Below are 13,307 nucleotides of genomic sequence, written 5' to 3'. Positions count from 1 at the left end.
TTAATATGACCTTATTAAAGCGGATTGAGTCAATGTCCCTCCCATTGCTAATCTTCTAGTCATTGCCAATGACTACCTATAACAATACAGCCAGTCCACGAATTATGTACAGTATGGGTACAAAGATTATCAATAAAACTTTACTACACACAGCTTACAGCTGATCATTGTAGCCTAGGAATAAAGTAAAGCATCCAGAAAGCTTCACCAGAGGTCTGTCTGTAACTAGGGGATGTTTGTAAGTAGGGGACTGCCTGTATAAGCTGATCATAATGGTAGTTGGTCTTCTAGATGAGGCTGTCCTGCTGAGTAATATCACTTTGTACTATAGCATAGTCAAGACCGCCGGGAAAAAGTCAAGAATAATTAAAGTTTTTACATTGGTCCCACATTTGAGGCTCATTTCTCCGGGGTCTTTTTCAGCTCCAGTCTTCTACACATCACCCATTTATTGTGAGACGTAAGGGGACATTCTTCCCAGACATAAGCCACCAATGAAATGTATTTAGCTTTTTCATTTGTCATCATATGTTTGGTTTATTTTTTTGTTATTTTAAGATGTAGTCTGTCAAGTTAATTCATTGTGACAGGTCTATTTGATAAGTGAATTGCGCTTTCACCCTTAATTATATCTTCTATTTAATTAATTTCCAGAAGACTGATTAATTTCGGGTTGTTACATCCCCATGCACATGCTCTATTTAATTTGTTTTGTTATTCATTTTTTGTATTGTTCTCTATATTCCCTGATGCTATTGATGATCCACTTAGAAGGGCATCCCAGAGGTAATATCAGGGAGACGGATAGTTTTTGAGCAATTTCATAAACTTAGGAAATGTAATATCAACTTTTTAAAGTCCATGGCCAGCCAAAGATTTGTCATAGGGTTCCATTGTATATAATGAAGAAACCCTTGTAATATGGAACATGCGTGCTTTTAACAGGTGACACACACACACCCCCCCCCCCCTTAGATCTCTATAGACCGAAGTGTGGAAGGTGTCATTGGAGGCAAATTCACACTATCATCCCAATGAAATATGTTTAGGTTTTGCCTGGAACTTCCCTGTAAATGGTTCATCCTTGGCTTTGACAATACCCTGTTACATTCTTTTACCCAACTAAACTATAGCCCCTTCAGGTATGAAATGTGCATTCTAGAATTCTCTCTTATGAAATCTCACCATTTTACCTGTGTGTAAAAAAAATAAATTCTTCCTCAGGCAAATATGACTCTTCTCATTCCTTTTTCATGTGAGATGAGTAAAGTTTAGTGGTGGTGTCAGGTGTAGTATCACTTTAGACGCAGCTATCTCCTCCTCTATAGTATAGTACTTTTTTTTTTTTTTTGTTGTTGTTGGCTTTGTGAGATAATGCACCAAAGATAGACAGCTAAAGACATAGTTGGCGATGTAAGCTGCACTTCCTGCCTATTTTAGCTTCCTATATGTCCAGTTCTGTAGCTCACAGAACCATAAGCCTGATGGTATCTGAATGCTGAGATCCTCATCTATGACTCTAAAAGGCTTGTTTCTAGGTGATATAGAACAGAAACTAGGGGTTTCTGACGTACCCCTACCTCTGTTACCACTAAACTTTAAAAGGTGAGATTTCACATTAAAGGGAAAAATGTCATCAGGAGCCTTTTTTTTTCTTGCTTCCCCTATGTCCCCATAGAGAATAGTGTATACATTGCCAAAGTTTTTTGTGTAACGCTTTTTTTCCAAAAAATTACGTTAGATGAAAGTTTACCTCTCCGTATGTAGAGCTGTGTCTCTAGCCCGTGGGAGTGGCCAGTGAGGAGCGGTTTTTCCGCAACCCTCGGACTAGGGACACAGCTCTGGATACAGAAAGGTAAACTTTCATCCAACTTATTTTTTTGGGTGGGGAGGGGGAATCAATTTTACTATACGAACTCTGGCAATGTGTACGGCCTTCCTTTTAAAGAGGGAGTTTAGTATATTTTAATACCCTACCTGAAGGGATTAGTAGTTTAGTAAGGTAAAACCTGGTGACAGGTCCACTTAAAGAGAACCTGTCACCAGGCAAATGGATATAAAACTGCAATAAGTACCTTGTGTGGCCCGCTGCATGTGTGCTGGATTTGTGTCCGTTGCCTGTAGCTGGAAAAATTAACTTGTATTTGTGGTCCAATTCCAGTCAGGGGGGTGGGGTTTCTGGCAGCAGAAGTCAAGGAGGCACCGACCATTATCTTCTCATAGCCACAGCATGCCCTGCCTCCTGGCTTCTTGCCCTCTCCTTGGCCTGTCGCAGTCTTGTCTCAACTCTACACCTTTCTCCTTCCAAGTACATTCAGGGTTGGAGTGGAGATGACCAGCACAAGAATTGAGACGGGACGGAGATTATAGGGAGGTGCGGTTATATAAAGATGCACCCGTGAAGCCCGATGCCTCCTTGACTGCTTTTGGTGAAACCCCCACCCCCCGAATTGGAAGCAGACTATGAATATGTTAATTTTTCCGGCTGCAGGCAGTGGTCTCAATTTATTAAGACCATAGGTACCTTGTAGGTACCATACAAGGTACCTATTGTAGTACAATCCTAAGGGTGTCAGAATGCATTCCACCAGCTGGAGAGAGATTTACCTAATTAAACAGCTGTTAACATTTGCATTTAGAAAATGCAACCATTTTTGCAAGCGTTGAGATTTCGTTAAAGCAAGTGTTAACTTTTGCATTTTGTAAACAGCTGTTTAATTGTACGAATCTCTCTACAGCTTGTAGAAATGCATGCGTTAGATGCGACATGTGACTTGTATCTTTAATGATTCCCTTTTCTGATTTCCCTTTTTTTTTTTTTTTTTTTTTTTTTTTTTTTCCTTGCTTTTAGGGAAGCGTGGAAATCCTTGGGCGATTACAGCAGTCATCAGGCCATGCGAGATTATATTGAAACCGTGAGAAAGCTGGATCCAGACTGGAAACCACAGGTGCAGTCTGAATGTCATTGGAATGACTTGTGTATACAACCTCGGTGCATGTGCCCTCTATCTGTGGTGTTGAGATGTTGCAGTATAGCTAGCCACGGCATTGGCTGTGCATGGTTGAGGACTTGCACCTTGCCTCACTGCATTGTGACCCTGCGCAATAGAAATCTTTGGCGGCTGTGCATTAGTTGTTGTTTGTGCGGCTAGCTCACAGCAACCAAATACAATTGTGTGCATGAGGCCTTAAATAATAAGTTTGCATCCAAATGGTATGGGATACTGAAAATAAAAGCTGCTACCTTTTTTCTATACCTTAAATCGCTAGCTACAGCAGTCACCGGCTGCGAAAACAAGTCACAGCTCCAGCCAGTGTAAGCAAAGACTGACTGTGGAGCATTCACCTGCCGCGTCTAAGGGTGATGGCACACGTGGCGTTTTGAGCACATTTTTGGCCAGTTTTTGAAATTGGTTAAACCTGTCAAAAACGCATGCGGTTTTTTAGACGGACTGCTTAGAAACTGGGTAGAAATATCTGCCTTAAGTTATTTTTTCAATCCTACATTAATTTTGGGCAATAGAACATTACTATAAGTAGTAAAGATGTCTGATAATAAGGAATCCTTACAACACAATATAGACTATGCTCTCCTTATTGCTCCACAAGCCTTATGTATATGTAAAATCTGCATTGGAGAGCGCCCCTTTAATTTTCAGGAAAGCCTTGTGCCTGTGTAATGTGGTATTGAATTTTCCTACTGTATTTAACCTTTGGCCCCTAAGCTGGAAGCTTTAATGTTAATCCAGCTCATGGATCATCAGTGGCTGTGATTTCTGCATCTGCAGTACGGCTTGTGCCCACTAGATGGCACCGTAACACCAGGCTAAGTCAGGAGCTCATCAGTCACCTAGATCATGTATAGCTTGCAGGATGCAGCGAGTTGTGATGTATAGATGCACATTGTGACCATCAGTAAGCTATATTGGTGTGCCATGACTATTATTGCTTGAGCTCTGCACTATAGAAATTACTCTTTATAAAAGTATTGTTTAGATAAGACAGGTAACCTGTAGGGGGCAGTAGAAGACTGTTAATTATTTCTGTCCCGGCTTACTTCTATGATTTATTGTTGTTGTATTCTGTTCTGTCATCCCAGTAGATAAATATATTTCCATAGTTTATTTACAGTCTTAAAATATAATTTGTTTTTATTCTAATAACAAGAATTAAGGGGCCACCAGTCGGTATGATGACACTGACACATCGTCTCCACATGTGGCTGTGCCTAGCACTGCAGTTTAGTAGTTCCCCTGTTTTCATACACTTGTCTATTCTAACACTTTGGAGGGTCTCTTAGATTATCTAATTCATTAAAATAATAATTCAACCATTCACTTGCAGAAAATCTAATAATTTACCCATTTATCTACAGATCTGTGGAGCTTTTTTTATTAACTTTATTCTAGATTTACACAAATGTGTTTTGTCCATAAGATCAGCTTCTGCCATACGCAGTATAATATCACACCATAGCAGGTATTGTCCTAGGAATTATTCTACATTGTTTGCAGTACGGAGATGTCCACCTGCAGACAACATCCCCATCGCAGTGATGGAGCATTGTGCTTTTTATCTCTGTAGTTTTGGGATATAACTATACAAATTTGTATCCTACGGACCTTGATGAGATGGTTATATAGAGCAGAATCCGTATACAGTGCCTTGTAGCCACCTTACAGCTTTCCTCCTATATACTCCCATCAGATCACTTACTGCTGCTGCTAGAACAGAGGATTAATCTATAGCTGGATTGTCAAACTGATTAAAAAGTCATTACATGCAATCACTGATGAACCTTCCATATAGAGAGGAGGGGAACGCAAAGTGACGTCACACTCGGGAGAAAGAGGGAGCTGTGATCAAGCCTTAGTATTCACATAGTGCAAGGTTACCATCTACCCTGCAGCCAGGTAGGCTAGTGATGGCGCTGCGGGCATGTGCTGGTTTAGGTGGGGGGGCATTGCTATAGCTTCACAGGCTGTGACACTGTGACACATATATGTTCTAATGCACATCACTCCTTTAGGGAAGAAGGTGCACACAAAGGGTTGCACCCCGATGAATATATAGACGCTAACCCAGCACTCAAATTGTATTAATAAACAAGAATTTCAAAGTGTATTGCAATCCAAATTCCTAATTGACATTTCAGTCTATCCAACCTTCATTGAAAACTTTGGGGTACATACAAAATAAACTGAGAATGTCTTATACAAAGAAGACTAACATAAAAACCTCTGCTACAGGGAATGCAAGTACAAATTCCTTATGAGGCAAAAGTGATCATGACTTCTAGTACTTGTAAATAACTACAGTGGTGAATGGCCTAATTTAAGGCTCACCGGTAATATACAGGTGGTTCCCTACTTAAGAACATCTGACTTACAGACAACCCCTAGTTTAACTGGGTTAATTTACTGTACTTTAGCGTTGGGCTACAATAAACCGCTATAACAGCTAAAGAGGCGTCTGCAATGAAGCTTTATTGTTAATCCTGGTTCTTATGACAACCCAACATTTTTAAAATCCAATTGTCACAGAGACCAAAAAAAAATTTGTCTGGAGCTACAATTCTAAAATATACAGTTCTGACTCGCATACAAATTCAACTTAAGAACAAACCTACGGAACCTATCCTGTACGTAACCCAGTGACTGCATGTATATACATTGCGAAGTTGTCCTTGGAAGGATGTAAGTTGTAAATAACATGGTGGATGTAATACATGGACAGAAAGGGGGAGGGAAATGCTTGTATATTCCATAACTGGAGTCATTGGGAAACGATATGTTAATCAGAATTGGGTGCAATGGTACATGAGCAATCAGTATAAGGAGTATACTTGCATATAGGAACACTAGGGCAGAGTTAAAGCATCACCTATGTGAAATGCTATTTGCAGACACGCACCCTCAAGAATAATGGAGGAACTGCACAATGTAGATACACAAGACCTTACAGTCTATGCGGTGGTCACACGAGAGGTATAATAGCTTGTACAATGGTCCAGCCATTGGGAATAGAATAATGGTTAAATAGAACAAATAAATCTCCCAAATCTGGCTTATTGGGGTTTCTTGATTTGCCAAATGCAGGTGGTAGATGCTGTGTACTATATACCTGGGCTTGCTTGATGCTGTTGTTCTCCATATAAGTTTGCTGCCAGTTGTGAGAGCAGCGAGGAGGTGACACTGCCTGACATCCCTCTAATCACGCTGCTCTTTAATCTGGAAAATGATCCCGCAAGACATTGAGCCATCTGCTTGTGCTCCCCCCCCCCCCTCTCCTCTTCCGAGTCGGATACTTCACTCTCAGGGGCCCGAGGGAGCATTTTGTGAATTAATGTGTTATGGTTGCAGTGGGAGTTAGTTGTCTCTCTGTGTTTTGTTAACTGCCCATCTCGGGTCTGTACACATCATTTCCCTCCTTCCCTATGGACCACGTAAAAAACTAAGAGGGTAAGTGGGCCGTCTCATTCCAGCAGGACGAGCCCGGCACTAGCGGCTTTCTCTCCGCAGCACACAAACGCTCGCCCTCCTGTCATCTGCCAGAGAAATGCAGTGATTTGGGCCAGGAGAATGCTACTCCTGGGGGATCCTTTGCTCTCCAACTAATTGAATTATGGCTCTGGTGTCAGTATGGTAGGAATACAAATCATATCCGAGAGGGAGGGGTAGAGGAGCGACAAAGGATAGTGGCGGCTTGCTTTACTTACAGGAAGATACGCCTATAGATTGGTAAATCTAACAATCTATACATCTGCACTGTCAATTATTGGACAGACTCAATATTGGCTTATTGTAACAGGACTGCACAGAGTTGTCATCTAATTTGATGTTTTAAAGTGATATTGGGGAAATCGGGAATAACTTCACCTGATCTGGGGTTCCTTTCTATTTAAAAAAACAAAAACGTTACTGTATACAGACAGCCCCTGGGTTATGTACAAGATGGGTATGTTCTTAAGTTGAATTTGTATGCAAGTCGGAACTGTATATTTTATAATTGTAATTTTTATTTGGGTCTCTGTGACAATTGGATTTTAAAAATGTTGGATTGTCATAAGAACCAGGATTAACAATAAAGCTTAATTGGAGACACCTGTGATAACTGTTATAGGTGTTAATTGTAACCTAAGGCTAAAGTACAGTAACTTGCCTACATCAAGAGGTTCGTTTTGTAACTGGGGGTCGTCTGTAAATTGGGTGTTAAGTAGAGGACCGCTTGTATACTCGAGTATAAGTATTTTAACAAAAACTGGGAAAACCTATTGACTCAAGTATAAACCAGGAGTGGGAAATGCATTGGTCACCTTCCAATAATCCCTCATGCCCTGTGCGGCTCCTCTTCTTGCTTCTGCTGTATTAGCCGGCAGAGGCACGGCCATGCTCCCTGCCGCCCACCGCACACTATGGAGTAATCAGCGGTCGTATCCTAGTGTGCGATTCTTACATTTTACAAATTTCAATGTTATTGGCTTCTTTTTATACACATATGCATCACAATGGCCCTTTGATATTAATAGAGTTTGGAATTGGTGTGGAATATTCAATATGACAGAAACTAGCTGGAATTTAATTTACTGGGCAGATACTCTTCAGCAATAATGAACCTGCATCAGGTTCTGAACCTGCGGTAGGATTCTGGTTCTGCTACAGGTGTTCTGGCAGCAATCCACAGTGGTAGGACTATATCTCAGCAGGTTAGCACCAAGTGATTATGGCTTGTGTCTCCAGTCTAAGATCATTGTCCACCCTGACTTGCTCATACAAAGCTCCATATCTCTTAAAGTTGAGGCATGATTATACACTACATACATATGTTGCTGTCAGTGATGGAGGAGAAGGGAATGCATGTAATGCCAGTAATATCTCATCTGCTTCTTGTAGAGAAGGAAGAAGGATGGTTAGAGTAGACTTAAACTTGGTAATGACTGGGGCCTAGAAATCTCTGAATTTGTAAACCACCTCAGCTGCTACAGCTACATTCCCTTGCACTGGCAGGGAACTATAACTCGCAGCCTAGCAGACAGTTTCACATATCCAGGACCAAAGAGCTGAATAGAAAAGCACCAGGCGAAATGTTTGAGACCCTTCCCACATACAGGCCCTCTCAGCAAGGGGCATCAAGCCACGTCCACTGAGATGTGCATCTTCTGAAAAAGATGTGTGTGTGTGTGTATGTATATAGACCGCTCCGGAGTATAGCGGCATAAAGATGACTGGTCAGTGTGAATAATAGATGATACAACCACAGCACCAGCACCTTAAAGGACATTTACCACCAGGATGAAGGATTATAAACCAAGCACACTGACATACTGGTGTGTACCCCCTCTGGTAGGACCTGCTCTTTCTTAAGCTTCTCATGCCCTGGTTTTTACCAAAAATGATCCAGAGGGGCTCTAGGCTTTGTATCTTTTAATTGAGACTGGAGTCCCTCAAACTCATTTGCATAATTTGTAAAGGTTTTTTTTTCTTTAACCACGGCTGCTTAAAGGATGCTGCTATAATAATAATAATAATAATCTTTATTTATATAGCGCCATCAAATTCCGTAGCGCTTTACAAATCATAATAAGAGAAGATCCTGCCAGAGGGGACACACACCTGTATGTCAGTGTGCTTGATTTACAATACTTCATCCTGGTGGTAGATGTCTTTTTATATCTGTGGGCAGTAGCAGGATGGACCTTTCCCTGATTGGGTATGATGATAATAATAGTCACACATGACCTAGGCGGTCTGTATGTTTTTGCCTAAACCTGTTTTGTCATTGCTAGACAGAATATGTAAAATATGTTTGTGCCTCTAAAGGGTTGATCTAACCTTTCCCCATGCTTTCCATTAACAGATTGCAGCGCCCTCTTTACTGGCAGTGAACGGCAATTTATAGGAATCACAATCGAGTGTATAAAACGCCCTTGGCACATAAGGAGTTACACGCCCCCCCTTCCATATACTCATTGCACATTGCAACCTGTGGCTATAATTTTGCTTGCTAGTTTATTGCCAAGCTCTTAGCTGCTAGTATTCAGGTATGTAAATGAGAGACCCGAGCAGACGAACATTTGCATAAAATAACAGCGCCATTTAGGAACATCTGTCACCAGGGAAGTCTGTAGAGACGGCATCTCTTTATTGTTTGTTATCGGGGCTGCATCGGACTCTTTAATCCATGTACCCCCCTCCCTTCACTCATCTGGGAAGTGTACCAAGTCAGGAGCAGACAGATTTCCTGCGCTGATCAGCATGATGAATGATGGCACCACATAAAGACATGTGCAGGAAGCAGCCGTACTCTCACATGTGATGGGACTTTCACCTGGGTCATTGCTCATATAATCAACATGGCTCCCGCCTGCTAAGATGTGGAAGAGTCTTATTTCAGGCCTGTTACACACGAACGTGTGCAGCCTGTGTAAGTTACGTATGGATCCCCCAGGCTGCGCACAGCAGAGGACGGGAGTCCCTGCATTATGTAGAAAGATAATACAAGGACTTTCTCTCTGCTGGCTGAACATCTGCACCAGAACTGTAATAGTTAATGCTGTTCGGTCGGCAGAGGGAACGTCCTTGTATTTTATTTCTATATATTTTACTCCTCTGCTCTGTGTGCAGCCCGTGGGATCGTGCCACAACATTTACAGGGGCCGCACATGTTTGTTTGTGGACCCGAATTTATTATAATTATGAAATTACCTTTTAAATGTGTGGTCTATTTTTGATTTAAGCATTTAGGCCGGGGCTCAACCACATTTATTGGTCCAAGTGCCTTCTTGTCCTACTGTTTTTAAGGGGCCGCATCAGTAACCAGCTCCCTAGATGCACCAATAACCACAGTACAGCACAAACCCCCAGTACAATAATACTAACCCAGAAACCAAATACTGCATTCAGAGCAAACAATAATAGCAGAGACCCCACAACTGGTACTGGTACCGCAGAACCCAGAGCAGACAACAATAATAATGTGGAGACCTCTAGAGTATGAAGTAATAATACTGGAGACCCCATAGCAAACTAACTATGCTGGAGACCACTAGAAGCATAAAACCACTAATACTGAATATCCCTAGAGCATAAAACTACTAATACCAGAGACCCCCCCCCCCCCACCCCCTAAAGCTCCTCTTTCCTCCATGCACCACTTTGCAGCTTATTCTCCTCCATGTGTGTCTCTGCTCTGTACCCTGTGCTGGTTGTATGTGGAGGCATCCGGACCCCGAGCAGAGCTGCGCCAGGAGAGGTAATAGCCACTCCTGGGTCATCTCCTGCTCCTGTGGCTGTTCTATGTCCAGTGTCGGGACACAGATTGGAGTGGCAGGAGAGGACCTGCAGGGGTGAGGACTTTTCAGCAGCCTCTTGCACCGATGAACACTTCCATCAGTTATATTACAGATATGGAAGTGCTTATTGGACTCATTGACTTATTGACCGTCAGCAAGGTGCAGGCACAACTCATACCTTGATCGGCCCCGTGAGTCTTGTCTGCCTGGGTTGTGGACCCCCTTTCTAAGCTTTTAGTTAAGATTTATTTGGCTGCACTTTGTGTACATGCTCAGTAGTGAAACTCCTCTCCTCGCAGGAATAAGGCAGTGCATTTATCTCCGCGCTGCTAGAGTGACCAGAAAACAGGACCATGGAGTCGGTGACCATTTTGGTGGAGCTGAAGTCCAAGTTCGGGAAATTAATGAGTCTTGAGTCGGAAGTTTGGCTTACCGACTCCACAGCTCTTGTCGGTACCAGACTCTGTGCTTCATAGTCATGTATGATGCAAGGAGTCTCTGCTAAGTATCCACTATACACACTCTTTAGTATTGAAAGATTTCGAACGTTTGGTCAATATGACGGCGCTAGCATTACATAGGATATATTCTGATCCTTATTGACCGTATAACTGGCCTGATATTCACAGCCCTGATATGATATGAATGTATATCCGTTATGAGACAGGCTTATGCTTATTGGAGTGATCCCTTACATATATACAGCACTACTTATGTGCTATGAAGAAATCGCCTATAAGATTTTATTACGAGGTTATCCTCCCAGGCTTGGAGGGAGAATTGGTAAGTGGAATGTATAATGTATTCTCCCTCTTCCTCCCGCTCTCCGCCGCTCCTCGTTTACCTGACTGTCGCCTTTTAATGTCCGGCTCACTGGGAATTTACAGCTCTGCAGCTTTATTTATTGCTCGGCGTCCTCTGCAGATGGACACTTGAAATATGGCATTGCCTGTCACTGGAAATGTGTGTTTTTATACATAGGACTAGTCACATTCTTATTCCGGTATTGCAACGTGATGGATGGCATTTAGATGTTTTGGGAAATGGGTTTAATTCTGCATCTGCCTTGTCCCCAGTTGTCTATTCAGTTGTTCAGAAAGGGGCTGTACTTTGGTGGCAACTCATAGTGTAAAATTGAAGCCCAAACATTTCTTCAAACTTTACTTATGTCAGTAATCCAGTGTGTAATCCATGGGGTAATAATTCCATTTTTGGTCATTATGTGACTTTTAATATGCATTTTCTAGCAGCTCTCATAACAGAATCACTTCATGGGTGCATTCACACGCCTGTTATGGGGGAAGTGATCTGGTCACAGGATTCACGGCGCCCATAGACTTCTATGGTACCCGGTCACGTTGCGGTGCACATGTTCCCGTGAAGAGGTCTTATGCGGTGTACTTATACCATCCTTGATTGGTAGATGGTCATAGTTGTGATTTTTACCAGCCACTAATCATAAGTCCTAAGCTACGCATCAGGTGAAAGCTGACTGTATACATACTGACTCCTGAAATTAAGAAGACCCCTAACGTGGTCTATTGGGACTGTATTCACATGACCCTTTTTTCAACTTGTTGTACATATAGTGCACCATACATACAGTGTGAATGCACTTTGTTGGTAAATTAACATGCTGCAAAATTGAGAATACTTGCATGCAGTTTTTTCCCCTCCACATATCAATTTGCTAACAAAAATTAAAAAAATTGGCATATTTTACTCTAGTGACTTGATGGGACATAGGAAGTGTAAATTTAGAGCCATTTGTGTCAAGTATAACCTTTTGTACAAATGTCCAGGTGTTGTACGCTGCTTGGCCAGGTTCAAGATGTGTCCTATTAAAATTATGAAAAATTTGTTCACAACCTCTCTCCGGTATAGTGTTTTTCATAAAAACTACTTACCCCTTTAAGTGCAGAGAGGTTTATTTCCACAAAGACGAGATTAAATATACACAGGATGACATACTTTATTTTTGTTATCAACAGAGAATATTTCACAGATCTAATACCAGCCTGTTTCTATCAGTCCTGGTGTACCCAATTTTGGTTGTCCCTGGTACAACAATGTTCGGATTCTTCTCTTTAATAGCTTCTCTTGTCTGCACACTGCAAAGCTCTGCGCCTCCTGCCCCTCACCCCTGCATTACAAGACCAGCTTGATTTACGGGCACTTCATACCAGCAAACAGCCTTGTGTTTTATCTCTATCTCTTGACTCCGATCTGTCTCATCTCCCTTTTTTTCTATGTGTCAGATACTAGTAGAATGATCAGAAGGTAAATAAAAGTGTAGATGAACCCTGTGCCCTGATAATCTAAGCACATTGTCAGCACACAGTATCTCATAGCATAGAGGAATCATGAAGTGTCTGCTTGGAGAATCTTGAACTTCATTGACCAACACTGAGTCACAGGAGCTAAAACAGCAATAAAGCTTAAAAATGTTCTTTATGGGGCAAGCCTCTTGAACTTTTATTACCGTTCTGCAAAATCTGTTTTGAATAGTAACATGCAAATTAGCTAGCAAGTGCCCAGAAGGCGGCCCCTAAATGAGGAAATGTCCTGGCTCTCTTCTATGAGCCCTCCCCAGTATGATACATATTGTAATATTAAATTGGTCCCACCAAAGAGTTTTGAGATGGATACAATAAAATTCTGCAGTTTAATCCTCCTTATGTAAGTGTTAACATCTGTTTGCTTCCTAGAAAATGTTACTTGTTTAGTTGCTCAATTTTTAATTTTTTATTAACCTGTGCATGTTTTGTCATCTCGTGTCTGCATTTGTAGTCATTGTTGGCGGTTTTTGTTTCTTCGTAGGAGCCTGAAGAACCTGTTGAGAAGCACAAGTCAACCTTTGGTGGTCCGGTGGTCAGCTGCCTGTACCAGGAGCAGGAGACGCTTAGGTAACTGAACTTATCCCTACGTTCCTCTTTTTGTCTCCACATAACAGGTCTCCCACATTCCAGCGTGCGCCTCTTCTCCTCCCTTCTCCTGTGTCCCATGAGGCTTTGCA

General features: G+C 41.9%; 1 protein-coding gene across 1 annotated transcript in view; it reads left to right on the top strand.

The window, feature by feature from the left end:
• The window catches only part of ACBD6 (acyl-CoA binding domain containing 6), a 42,189-nt gene that overhangs the window by 10,591 nt on the left and 18,291 nt on the right, over positions 1-13,307 (top strand). The window contains exons 3-4 of the mRNA XM_072126621.1: positions 2,852-2,948; positions 13,112-13,197. Of these exons, the coding sequence (XP_071982722.1) occupies positions 2,852-2,948; positions 13,112-13,197 (183 nt within the window). The remainder of the gene's footprint in view (positions 1-2,851; positions 2,949-13,111; positions 13,198-13,307) is intronic.

Source organism: Engystomops pustulosus, chromosome 10, assembly GCF_040894005.1.
Source record: "Engystomops pustulosus chromosome 10, aEngPut4.maternal, whole genome shotgun sequence".
NCBI classification, from domain to species: Eukaryota; Metazoa; Chordata; class Amphibia; order Anura; family Leptodactylidae; genus Engystomops; species Engystomops pustulosus.
The sequence above is the reverse complement of the archived record's forward strand: the minus strand, read 5'-3'. Positions and strand labels throughout refer to the sequence as shown.